This window comes from Aulostomus chinensis, chromosome 13, assembly GCF_037954235.1.
Source record: "Aulostomus chinensis isolate RoL2024-O1b breed Wild chromosome 13, RoL_Achi_v1.0, whole genome shotgun sequence".
NCBI lineage: Eukaryota > Metazoa > Chordata > Actinopteri > Syngnathiformes > Aulostomidae > Aulostomus > Aulostomus chinensis.
In genome coordinates, this window is record NC_141332.1 from 6,844,570 (window position 1) to 6,858,252 (window position 13,683).

The following is a 13,683-nucleotide window of genomic DNA, read 5'->3' on the forward strand; positions in this document are numbered from 1 at the left end:
AGCTGAGAACCAAACATTCTGTAGACAGCATCATTTTATTTGTTATTTCCAGACAATTTCCATGAATCTCTTTAGTCCGTGTCATCCGCTGTGAAGAGGGAGGCAAGCACGTCCTCCTCCACAGGAGCGCTCTCCACCTTATCCCCTCGGACCTTCCGGGACCCCGGGAGGCACCTGGGCATCAGCTTCCTTCCGCTCTGAAAGGGAAATGGTTTTAGCTGAAAAGGATCCTAATCAGTGTGAAGATCTGTGGAGGATCTGTGGGGGATCTGTGGGGGATCTGTGGAGGATCTGTAGAGGATCTGTGGGGGATCTGTGGCAGGGCCAGCACTGACGAGGTTGGCCCTCACTAGACACATCAAAAGCTTCTGAACTTGTAATTGGTGCAAAACAGAACTATTGTGGATGATCTCTAGTTAAATGTGATTATTTCAAATGAATAATCAATAATGTAATTAATTCAGTTTTGAATATTAATTGCCTATCTGCCCAAATACTTGCAATAATAGTCGTAGTAGTAACGACCAATGAAGATGACGTACTCTTTTCTGGGCATCAGCCAGCGATCTCTCCAAGTACCTCCTCGTCCGTTCCCTCTGCTTCTCTCGCTGCTCCCTCTGCTTCTCCTCACGCTGCCTGCAACATGACGCATTCAGAAAAATGAGACTTCTATGAGTAACAAAAACACAACAAACCAGACACACTGGTGAGACATTTCCAGGTCCCTGTTGTGATGAGGAAGGCCCAGTGGAGCAGTGGTCCTCACTGTGGCCCCCCCGCAAGAAGGTTGTGGGTGGAGCCCCGGCTGCAGCACGGGGTCTTTCTGGGTGAGTCTCCATGTTCTCCCTGTTCCTGCTGGGTTCTCTCTGGTACTCCAGCTTCCTCCACAGTCCAAAGACATCAAGAGGGGACCAAGTTAATCCAGACTCTAAATTGACAGTAGGCGTGGCTGGGAGAGCCAATGGTTGTCTGTCTCTATGTGTTGGCCCTGCCATGGACTGGTGACCTGTCCAGGGGGAAGGCTGCTGGGATAGGCACCACCACCCTGAACAGGAGAAGAGGGAGAACATGGAGGGATGGATGGATGGATGGATGATGGGGGATGGATGTGGGGATGGATGGATAGATAGATGGGGGATGGATGGATGATGGATGTGGGGATGGATGGGTGGGTGGATGGATGGATGGGTGGCTGGATGGATAGATGGATGGGGGATGGATGAATGGATAGATGGGGGATGGATGGATAGATGGATGTGGCGATGGATGATAGCTGGATGGGGGGATGATGAATGGATGGATGGATGGATGGATGGATGGATGGATGGATGAAGGGATAGATGGATGTGGGGATGGATGATAGATGGATGGATGTTGTGGTGAACAGAAACACCGTATCGTCTCCCAGTCACGTTACTGGGTGTGACCTGTTGGAAGGTGCGGTCCTGGCCAGACGTACCGGCTCCTCCTCTCGCTGTCCTTGATCTTCTGCATCATCTCCAGGCGTTCCTCAGGGATTCTCTCCAGGCTCTGCAGCAGTGATGACATGTGGATCTCAATACTGGCCAGCTTCTCCAGGGTGCTGAGGCTGCTCACCCGCTCATCAACGCAGCAGCGGTGCACATCCGCCACCTTCTCACCGATAGCATCCAACATGTCATCCTGCAAGCCAGAGGAAGACTGAGACATGATGGAAAAAGAGAGCGGAGACACCTAACGCCACCTGACGGGACGGCTGACCTGGTCCTCTGTGTTCAGTGAGACGTGCAGCTGAACCTTCTGTTGCAGCTTGGCAGCTCTTCCCTTCTCTTCCCTGATCCTTCGATTCATGTCGTTTATCAGCAGCTCTCGATGTTCTTCATCCTTTTCACTTGGGACAGACAGGAACAAGCGCTCAGTCAGAGGTTTTCTTGTTGCCACTTTTTGTACTTTGCGGTGGCTTTGGCTACATGTGGGACTCGCTCTCTCACGCTCCTCTCGTTTTGAAAATGTAACTGAAGCTTTGATCCACAGTGACCAAGAATCAATGTGACAAGCCAAGCGAGGGTGGAGGTCATGGCCGTGTCTCCGCGTTCCTGCGACCACCATTTCAAGTGTGAGGAAAATCATACTAAGTCGACAGGTCAAACCCTTCATTCGGAGAGCGCGACCCCTCAAACTCTGAGCTCACATCTTCATGCTGGTCGTCTCCATGGACAGGCGAAGCTCGTCCAGCGTCTCCTCCACCCGCGCAGAGTTCTGAATGAGGGACAAGTTCTGCTCTGTCAGCTCGGTCATCAAATACAGAAGCTGCTGGGGGTCGGTGAAGTACAGCTCTGGCTCATCCTGCAGTCGGAAGACACAATTATACACTGCAAATGAAGATGAAACGTTCATGGGTTCTCAGATGCACTGACCTCATACTCTAAGCTGTCAGTGTCCGGTTTAGAGTTCATGACCCTAAAACAGCAGGAAATGAGTTTAGGGTCAGTAGGAGCACCTTTGTCAGTCCCATTGTTCAGAGGAAAATAAAAAGACTGCATGAGTGCAAAACAAATCCTATATTCATTGCAACCAAGATGGTTGACGCCAGAGGAGAGCCAGGGGCGTTTATGGCTGCGTCAGTGGTGACATGAGCAGCTGACGGGAGTGTTGAGGCTGACCTGGGGCTGCGCTCTGACGGCCATCCAGGCTCTCTGATGGACGGCAGGCCGTGGCTTGGACTGGCGGCTTCGCTCTCCACACCTGAGTAGATGTTAGCATTGACACTGTGAAGGCAGATGGATCCAGACTGTCTACCGCCTCCATTTGCTCACTTGCTTCTCAGTGCCTGTTTAAGGGAACATGCCAGCTCTTCGGGGAACAGCCGTATGATCCCTCATCCTCAGAGACAGACAGGAAGATAGAGACCCTCCTCTGCCCTGCTGGCCCCTTCCTAGCTTAGCACAATGAGCGCTAGTGGATGAGCTTTGTTGCAAATCTGTCGAACATCATCAACGACTCTGGTCTAGAACAGAAAGAGCACCCCTATCTCTGAGGGGGGATGAGGAGGATTACTGCTGGACAGCGCAACCCGAGCCCTCAAATAGTGAATGACTTTGATGGAGGTATGCTAATGCTATGCTTGCTAGCAGTCAGCTGGTCTCTGAGGGTCGAAGCTTCCTAGTGCAGCACAGAGGAGAGGTGGACATGAGGTGTTTTAAGGATTTGTAAGTACTCGTCTTAAGTACTTGCCGTGTGTGGGTGTGGACTCAGGCTCCAGCCCCTGTTCATCCTGACTGTTTTTATGAGGCAGGGCTTTGGTGGAGTGCTTTGCACTCTGGGTCTCCTGCCACTCTGGAGGAGACAACTTGAACAGAACCTCCTGGTATCGTTTGAGGTCTTTTAGGATGTCCTCCAACTTGACGAGTTCACTTTGAAGAGGAAACACTTGATTGAGTTGAAGTACCACAGCATTCAGGTAAGAGCCTTCAGTGTGGAACTGACATGGAAACCACCGTAACCAGCCCCAGCGGGCTGGCTGAAACACGGCTACCTTCTCACGGTCCCTATCTGCGAGGTCAGCCTCTTGATCTCTGCGTTCTTCTCTTGTTTGGCCTTCACCTCACGCTCAAAACTGAGGACAGACACACCCACCAATATGAGAATATGAGTTGTATTATACCTGCTCAGCTCCTCCGAAGCTACGACACATCAGTCAAACTTGTTCTTACAACGTTCTGGCCTCCACAGACTTCTTCTCGTTCTCCTTCAGGAATTCTTCGAACTTCAGATTGTCTTTCTCGATGACCTTCTCCAGCAGATTCAGCTGCCTCTCCTCCTTCGCTACAGCCTCATCCATCCTCACAATCTCCGACCTTGTGGTCATAACCGATATCTGAGGAAGGGGGGAGGGAGGTGCTTCAGTAAGTACTCTTTATGTATTTCATCATTTATATATGTGTGTATACACACACATATATATTTGCTTGCAGCAGCATTCGCTGAAACTAGAGTGAATGTCTGAATTTTAGAGCTGGCTAGCTTTAGCTAGCATATTTAGTGTCCCAAATACTGTTTGTGTACCAGTGACCAGCAGAGAGCCACACTAGGGCGGCGCTAGCCTGCCCTCTTCAGGCTGCAGCTGTTCATGAACCTGCTGCTGTCGGTTTTGTGTTGGTTCAGAATGTCCGTCTCAATCAGATCTGCAAACCCCAAGAGACACAATCAAGTCCACTTATTATATGAAAACAAACTTTTCTTCCTTAAGAGAGAATGAAGTAAAGCTGGTGGTGGAGCTGCAGCAAAAAGGAAGTAGATGTCATGGGACTTTCAAAATAAATGTGCACCAAAGATGAGCGCTCACGAAAGGAATGGATGGATCTTTTAGCATCAGTGAATTGAAATGTGGATCAATGCATCATTAAACCCTCAGCTCTCCATCACTTACCAGGACAAATGTCTCCGCCTCCAATTTGAAATTATTAAACGATATAGAAAGCCCATGTTGTAATGTACTAGGAATGTAAAACGAATCATGAATAATTGTGTCTGGTTTAGCAGATGTGGCGTTTCCTAGCAGCACTGGAAAGCCCCACCAGGGACCAGAGCAGCAACAACCCCATCAGTCAGAGAGACTGAGGGGAGACAACAAGGTCAGCTGGCACCAACGTGCTGGTGACATCGGCTGATTTGTTTTCAAACCAGAGGGAAGCTCATGGCCAGAGTCCCAGGAGACGTGGTCTACCTCCAGCACCGCCTTCTGCCGCTCCATGGAGATCATTTCATGTTTGCTGTCCCTCATCACACTCTCTGAGGACAGAAGACACACCAGGAGCCGTCACCTATGATGCTAGCAAGCGCCCTGCTCCACTAAGACTGAGCGAGCTGTCTGTCTACACGTGAGACCTGGTTTCATCATGGCCATCTTCAGCTCCTGTCTAGCAGGCTGAGGGAACCCAGCCCTGCTCCATCTCTGGTTCCTCCTCCCTCCCTCCAGTTCTTCCTCCAGCTCCTTCCTCCTCTGGGCCATGATTCCTGTAGTCCTGCTTGTCTTCTCAGCAGTTGGTAGGGACAGGAACTTACGCTTCTCCTGAGCACGGAGGAGAACTCAGTCAGTGGGAGACTCCTTGGATTCACACTCTTGCGCTCCAACCCACACACACCAACCTCTTTTCGGTCTGTTTTTTCATTTAAGCTCAGTACAAAAATGCCATTACTGTCAGGCACTTTGAAAGGACTCTGCTGGGCCTCCCTCCACCTCCTCATGTCGGCACACGCTGATCTGAGAGGAAGGGTCGTGGTCTAGATCAGTGACCGGGTGCTGCGCCTGGCTCAGGGGGACTCTGTTGAAAACACGTCAGAGGGACACAATGGGGACACAATCAAGTCGCTGTCTTAGGACCGGACCGAGCTGATGACATCAGGTCTGCCAGGAGCTGCTCCAGCATTCAAAATGGCTGCTGATTGCAAAGGGAAACAGATGAAAGCCAACTTGGAGTTGCCAAGCAGACGGATCGACCTGGTAACAAAGTCTTGACCGACTCACTGCCCCTGGAAAGCTAAACTGAGCTGCTGGGCTTTTAAAATCCAATGAAGGACCTGAACTCTGGATCCTCTGAGCTGGTCTTTATCTGAGATCCTCTCAACACGAATGTCTGGAGGAGCGGCAAGTCTCCTGGGGACGGTGGTTCCTCAGATGTGGCTCCTCCACCGGCAGGAGACAAGCCACAGCAGAGCTACCAAGGAGGGCAGGAAGATGACGCTAACTGCTGGGAGGTTAGCTAGCTCATAAAATGGCTGTCGGTGCTGATTACAGGTTGGCTTGGCAATACCATTAATACAGGTTGATTTGTAGTCTACCATTGATACAGGTTGATGTGTAGTCCTACCATTGATACAGGTTGATTTGTAGTCCTACCATTAATACAGGTTGATTTGTAGTCCTACCATTAATACAGGTTGATTTGTAGTCCTACCATTGATACAGGTAGTTTTGTAGTCTACCATTGATACAGGTTGATTTGTAGTCCTACCATTGATACAGGTAGTTTTGTAGTCCTACCATTGATACAGGTTGATTTGTAGTCCTACCATTGATACAGGTTGATTTGTAGTCTTCCCGTGTAATACAGGTTGATTTGTAGTCCTACCATTGATACAGGTAGTTTTGTAGTCCTACCATTGATACAGGTTGATTTGTAGTCCTACCATTGATACAGGTTGATTTGTAGTCTTCCCGTGTAATACAGGTTGATTTGTAGTCCTACCATTGATACAGGTTGATTTGTAGTCTTCCCGTGTAATACAGGTAGTTTTGTAGTCCTACCATTGATACGGGTAGTTTTGTAGTCCTACCATTGATACAGGTTGATTTGTAGTCCTACCATTGATACAGGTTGATTTGTAGTCTTCCCGTGTAATACAGGTTGATTTGTAGTCCTACCATTGATACAGGTTGATTTGTAGTCTTCCCGTGTAATACAGGTTGATTTGTAGTCCTACCATTGATACAGGTTGATTTGTAGTCTTCCCGTGTAATACAGGTTGATTTGTAGTCCTACCATTGATACAGGTTGATTTGTAGTCCTACCATTGATACAGGTTGATTTGTAGTCTTCCCGTGTAATACAGGTTGATTTGTAGTCCTACCATTAATACAGGTTGATTTGTAGTCTACCATTAATACAGGTTGATTTGTAGTCCTACCATTGATACAGGTTGATTTGTAGTCTTCCCGTGTAATACAGGTTGATTTGTAGTCCTACCATTGATACAGGTTGATTTGTAGTCCTACCATTAATACAGGTTGATTTGTAGTCTTCCCGTGTAATACAGGTTGATTTGTAGTCCTACCACTGATACAGGTTGATTTGTAGTCTTCCTGTGTAATACAGGTTGATTTGTAGTCCTACCACTGATACAGGTTGATTTGTAGTCCTACCACTGATACAGGTTGATTTGTAGTCCTACCATTGATACAGGTAGTTTTGTAGTCTACCATTGATACAGGTTGATTTGTAGTCCTACCATTGATACAGGTAGTTTTGTAGTCCTACCATTGATACAGGTAGTTTTGTAGTCTACCATTGATACAGGTTGATTTGTAGTCCTACCATTGATACAGGTAGTTTTGTAGTCCTACCATTGATACAGGTAGTTTTGTAGTCCTACCATTGATACAGGTTGATTTGTAGTCTTACCGTGTAATACAGGTTGAATCGTAGTCATACCATTGATACAGGTTGATTTGTAGTCTTACCGTGTAATACAGGTTGATTTGTAGTCCTACCATTGATACAGGTTGATTTGTAGTCCTACCATTGATTCAGGTTGATTTGTAGTCTTACCGTGTAATACAGGTTGATTTGTAGTCTTACCGTCTGTAACGCTTCAGGGAAAGAAAACCCCGAAAAAAACCGACCCCCCCCCCCCCCTTCGTTTGTGTACCGTTGTCAGGGAAACTGATGCCTTCACGGTCTCCTACGTGTAGCGTTAAATGTCCGTAGACACTCGTTAGTGTCGGCCCCGGAGCCACAGTCGCGGCTCCTGGTGTGGAGGGAGAGCATGCGAGGACTCCCTCCCCCAACTGCCGGGAGGAAAGTGAGCGATTCAAATAAAAGCGTCTTTGGTTTGTTGGTTGGCCAACTCATATTCCAGAGTTCCAGACGCCAATGTTCCAGCTCGCCGCCAGGTGGCACCGCCGGATCTGACATCGACTTCGCCGGCGTCCCGACTGGCTCGGATGTTGACGTCACCGCTGCTGCTGAGACGCGTGGACGGTTCTTCTGATGATGGTAGGTGGATCATGGTTGTTGTAAGACAGGACAACTCTCTTTCCTTCATATGTCATGTATATGGTCACCGTAGCACAAGCAAAAACGACGTCAACTCAGCTTTATTCCAAAATTACAAATTGACAGGAGAAATACAAAGATGCGTATTGATAAGAGGCGGGGATGTGAATGATGCTCCAAATGACCTCTAGACGGAATCAAAAGTCACACTGTAAAGCCACAAATGACTTGTGGCGTTTCTTACCCCGAGCCTGAGTTCCCTTGGAGTGAGGAGGATGCACTCATTAGCAGGGTTGTGCTAGTTACTGCAAAACAGTCATTAGTTAGTTACTAGTTACTGCCATTCAAAAGCAACTCAGTTCCTAACTCAGTTATTAAAACCAAAAAGTAAAGCATCACTATGAAAATTAACTATTTAGTTACAAAAGAAAGTTCAGAACTGTCAACACTGTGAGCTCTGTCCTACTTGACATGCATTTTCATCACTGAACTGAACCCTGCTCAGCAATGTGGTCTACATTCATACAAACACTAAGATGTTTCAAAGTGATTGATTATTGATTGACTTTAGCCTGGCTTGCAGTAGCACTCCCTCGTTGAAAAGAACAACTCAGGTGCACGGGTGAGGTGACATCTGTGCCGGTCCCTGCCCCGCTAGCTTCAGCAACATGATGCCTGGATGCTTTAATAGAGTAGAGCTGCTGTTAGCGGCCGCAGAGAGGCTCTTTGGCCGAGACACGAGTTGCATTCAACACGAACGTGTTTGTCCTTCTGCTCCACGAAGGAGAAGTAGTGAGCGCACCTCCACGTGGAGAAACTCGCCCGAGGTTCCGCCATGATGTCTTGCGCGTTCTTGCTGGTATAAACAGACACGCCCCCACAGCGCAGCTCGCTCTCCTCCTGTCTCACTCTCCTCCTGTCTCTTGCACTTCCCCAAGCCCCCCCCCCCCCCCACACACACACACACACAGGAAGTAAACACAGTGGCTCAGTAAAATAACGTGAAATAAACTAATAAACGGGTCGTTTACTCACTATAACAGAGTTATTGAATTTTAAAAATAATGCGTTTGATTATTAGTTACTGCCAAAGTTACTTTTTTGCAAGTAACTAATAACGCAGTAACGCGTTAGTCCCCACACTGCTGATGAGCCTAGGATAGATCCATGGTTCACCTCTCCAGACCGCCTGCAGCTCACGTCTGAGGTTTGGCATTGCTTTGAAGACACTTCCCTGGCTCCAAAGAAAATAAGAAGAAACTACGAGGATACTGGAACCTAAATAGCAACGATTCAAGATTCAGTCAAACTAATACAACAAGACATTTTTAGAAAAAAAGAATTAAATCATACTCAAAGATGGGAATTTTTTTAATTAATCGTAGCAAAAGCATTAAAATCCAGCAATGTTAAGGAAAAGGAAATTATGGAAAGTTTAAAGTAGCAGGAATTAAACCCTCCTCAAAAACAAGCCTGGATCCAGAAGTTCTACCAACTACAGACCAACATCACATCTTCCTTTTCTCTCCAAGGCTCTGGAGAAAGCAGTTGCTAAACAGCTCTGTGACTTCTCCACAGCAACAGCTGATTGGAGGATTCAGTCAGGTTCCAGGTTCATCCTAGCACAGAAACAGAACTAGTCAAAGGTACCAGTGACCTCCTACTGGTACCAGATGAGGAACTGGTCTCTGTGCTGGTCTGATTAGATCTCAGTGCAGCTACCAGGCTGGACTAACAGGTCCCTAAAGACTCTCCAGCTGGTCCAGAATGCTGCTGCCAACGTGTTGACTAGAACTGGTAGCAGAGACCAGGTCTCTCCTGGACTGCTTCTCTGCATGGCTCCCTGTCAGATTCAGAACAGAATTTAAAATTCTCCTTCTAACATACAAAGTCCTCAACAGTCAGGCTCCTTCATCCCTGACAGAGCTCCTAGTCCCCTATGATCCAGCTAGAACCCTTCACTCCCAGGATGCAGGGTTCCTGCTGGTTCCTAGAGTTCTAACAGTAGAATGGAGCCAGAGCCTTCAGCTATCAGGCTCCCCTCCTGTGGAACCGTCTCCCAGTTTCAGTCCAGGACCCAGACCCCTCTCTAGGTTTAACAGCAGACTTAAGACCCTCCTTGTTGATCAGGCTTATAGTCAGGACTGCTTAGGCTGGCCCTTAGATCTGCTGCTATAGGCTCAGACTGCTGGGATCTCCCATGATGCACTGGGCTTCTCTCTCCTCCTCCTCTCCTCATACGTGTTACTAACTCCTCGTCTTCTCCCCTCATCCCAGATCCTGGTGCTGCTGGAGGCTCCAGACCTGAAGAGGCTCCAGCTGCCACCCGTAGCTCCACCTGCTCATGTCCCCGTCTGTCCATCAGTCTCTCCTCCTTTCTCTCTCTCTTTATCTCTGTCCCTCTCTTTCCTTCTGTCTCTCTGTCTTCCTCCATTCTCTGTCTTTGTCTCTGTCCATCAGTCTCTCCTCCTTTGTCTCTCTTTATCTCTGTCCCTCTCTTTCCTTCTGTCTCTCTGTCCTCCTCCATTCTCTGTCTTTGTCTCTGTCCTGCTCTCCTGCTCTCTCTCCGTCCCCACTGATCCTGGATCTGCTCCACCTTCCTGCTGGTAAAGGAAGGTTCTGGTGGCTGCTGTTGCAGGATGTGCTTGCTGATGGAGAATTGTTGGGTGGAGGTTCATTGAAGGAGGGAGGTGCTGGACCTGCTCTACTTGGACAGAGTCAGGACAGAACTTTGGTTGGGGTTTGGTGACACCCTAATAAACCTGACTGGACTTGAAACTTTCCTGAACAGAGATGATCTTTCAGAAAATGAGAAATTGAAATGAAAGAAAGTCCAGATTGAAGCAGATGAATTATTTCCTGATGCTGCAAAAGGAGCCTTTGTGCGCTCTAGGGCGAACTGGTAAGGAAGTGGAGAAAAGAACCCTCGAAAAATGTAACCGTAAAAGAAATAATATCTCAGCAATGTCAATCAACACCAGCGCCAGCCCTCATCCCAGAGAAATGGCGAATCATGGAGCGCTCTTCTCCAAGGAATTCTATTCATCGAAAGTTGAACCGACATCCTGTGACAGTGACATTCAAGGCCTGCTGTGTCAAAACGAACTGTGAAATCCTTTTAAAAGGTGAACTTCAGGACTTTTTGAAACATAGGAATGCTGGGAGGTCCTGGGGTCGACGGGTCGCCCGCTGAATTTTACTCGTATTTTTGGAATATTATTGAAGTGCCATGTATGAGGAATGTAGACGAGAAAGAAACGTCAGTGACAGTGAAACAGGGAAGCATTGGTCTGAACCCTAACGAAGGTCCCTCATCAACGGAAGAGAGGAGAGCCGTGGCATCAGGTGGGCTTCGATCCACTGACGACTCAGTTTGTGGAGTCTCAGCCAATCGTGGCATTTCTCCACTCTTGTCAAGCCTGCGATACAGTGGAACGCCCTTTTATGGACAAGGCTTTGGAATCGTTCGGATTCGGGGTAACTTTTATTTCAGTTGTTAAAATGTTATACGAGGATATCAGCAGTAATTTGACGCTCTATCCCGGTACCTCCTGAGGGTTTCCTGTTCATGGGTCTGAGACAAGGCTGTCCAGTGTCTCAGTTTTTTTCCTCGCACTTTCTCTGTTGGTTCTGAGCGGTCCGAACAGTCTTGTCCACGTCTGTCCACCTTCCAGAAGGAAATTCGAATCACACAACTGGCAGATGATGCTTGTTTATTTTGGAAAAACAAACACAGAGTTGAACCGTCCATAATAAACCGTCTTAATAAAGGAAAAAGTGAAATTCTAAGCATCATGGAGACGGAGGATGAACACAGCTGGAACGTTCCAGGCAAAAACTCTGCCAAACACTGAGGTACTGATGCAAAAACAAAGAACTTTATGAATACGTGGCTTCAACGGGACCTCTCTGTTCTTGGTCGTGACTCAAGACTGAGTTAGTGGTGTTTATTCAACCATGATGTTGATTATGTCTTCTTTGTTATCTTGACTCCACGACTGTTGAGGGCACGTCTGTCTTGGTTTTCTACACGCCTGTTCACACTTCTTTGTTCAACAAACCTCTGAATAAAGTTTCTGAAATCACAAAAAACAAACAAACAAAGCGGTTCTTCTGGCTGGAGCTGTTCGCTCTGCCTCTGTCGAACTGGATCATTCCTCCTGAAGTGAACTCGACTGCATCGCCAACATGTGAGCGAATGTGCTGAACCACAACCCCTGCTCATCCCAGTTCAGCGAGGCCGCTGCTCCCGGCCCCCCCACAGGCTGGCGGGTTCCAGAAAGGCAAACACACGGGGGAGTGTTGGCTGTCACCGCAGGACAGGAAGAAGAGGAGAAGAAGAAGGTTTTGATTCAGATTCGTAGAAACAGGAGAGCAAAGAGTTTTAAACTTCACACCATTTGTCCTGAAGGCCAGGGCCCACCTGCCCCCCCGCTCCTGTGAGTGTGTGTGTGTGAGAGAGAGAGAGAGAGAGAGAGAGAGAGAGAGATCCGAGGAGCAGCCTCACCTGCATGTCTGACAAACCTGCAGCTCATCAAGACCCTCTGCATTAACCTGGCGGTGGCTCACCCACTGGTCCTCTGCACAAGAGTGGAACGCATGGCTGCCAGCTGAGTTCCAGTTTCTCCAGGCATGTATTTACTCTCCAGTTCTGCCTCCATCATCCACCCATCATCCAGACATCCACCAGTCCCTCCACTGCCAGAATCGCCTGCACTCAAGCCGCACCCCTCCTCTCACCTGTGTCCTCAGTTCACCAGTTCACCAAACGCCCCCCTGGCCCGCTGCCCACGACACCTCAAACAAAGCTGCTGTTATTCTTTAAATGTGTAAAAGGGAACTGGAACCTCAGGATATGGACTGGTGACCTGTCCAGGGGGAAGGCTGCTGGGATAGGCTCCACCCCCACCACCCTGAACAGGAGAAGAGGGGGAAGATGGAGGGAGGGATGGATGGATGGATGATGGATGGATGTTTTGTTTTGGTTGTACTCCTGGACAGTACGTTGCTCCAACACTAATAAACGTGCTGCATTTACAGACAGCAACTATTTGCCTCCTCCTATGTTGATATTTTTCATTAAAAAAAGGAAAAATATCAGTTTAAGGTGGATTTAGAGCAGATAAAAAATATGTGAGTAATCATGAGTTAACTCTGGACCACCACGCTATTAATTGGGTTATTTTTTTAATCGACTGACAGGTATATGTGTGTATATATATGTATATATATATATATACACACACACACACACACACACACACACACACACACACACACACACACATACATACTGTATATACATAACTAGGTGATGGCGGCTCATCCTGAAGGGTTGAGACCATTCCAGGTGAGGACTGTGTGGCTTCTCCACGCCCCTAATGCTTTCGCAGATGCATCACATGTCACAAAGGTTGGCCTTCATATGTCAAAGTGCGCCAACACTGGCGGTGAGGTCAGCTCGGCTTTGAGGCTGTGCACAGCATCCCTGCAGGCCTGAGACCACAGCTACGGCCTGTCCTTACAAAGAAGCTCACGCGGGGGGGCTGTAGTCTCCGAGTAGAGGGGAAGGAACCTCAGATAGAAGCTCGTCATGCTGATAGATGAGACGACTTCAGCGGCTGAGCTGGGCTCAGGAATGACCTGAATGGCATCCATGTTGGACTGGAATTGAGTCACGCCACTCGCTGACAGCTAAAAACCCACAAACTCACAGATGTGGCAGAGAGGATGCATTTCTCAGCGTTGAGGGTCAGCTTGTGCTTGGAAAGGGCCGTCAAGACCATGGTGAGTCGCTCGTCATGGACATCAGTCGTAGGCCCATGCACCACAATGTTGTCCAGATAAATGGTCACCTTTCCTGCCACAGCGTGGCAACAGTCAGGATTGCTGCCCCTTCAATGTCCAACAGCGGAGATGCAAACTTGAG

The 13,683-nt window shown here is 48.1% G+C and overlaps 1 protein-coding gene across 8 annotated transcripts; it reads right to left on the reverse strand.

Annotated features, from left to right (window-relative positions):
• Positions 1-22: 22 nt before the first annotated feature.
• On the reverse strand, positions 23-7,602 carry cfap100 (cilia and flagella associated protein 100). Of its 8 annotated transcripts, none has more exons than XM_086222886.1 (14): positions 7,408-7,602; positions 5,128-5,303; positions 4,867-5,050; positions 4,706-4,770; positions 3,693-3,856; positions 3,515-3,595; positions 3,214-3,392; positions 2,643-2,724; positions 2,397-2,439; positions 2,171-2,325; positions 1,741-1,870; positions 1,460-1,662; positions 543-636; positions 23-197 (listed from the first exon to the last, which is right to left on the reverse strand). In XM_086222886.1, exons 2-14 carry the CDS (start codon positions 5,224-5,226, stop codon positions 72-74), a joined length of 1,605 nt encoding a protein of 534 aa, XP_086079012.1. In that variant the 5' UTR covers positions 5,227-5,303; positions 7,408-7,602; the 3' UTR covers positions 23-71. The 8 variants fall into 8 exon arrangements, with proteins under 8 accessions (XP_086079012.1, XP_086079010.1, XP_086079014.1 ...); XM_086222884.1 differs by lacking the exon at positions 7,408-7,602 and adding an exon at positions 7,338-7,389; XM_086222888.1 differs by lacking the exon at positions 7,408-7,602 and adding an exon at positions 7,308-7,337.
• Between the last annotated feature and the right edge of the window lie 6,081 nt (positions 7,603-13,683).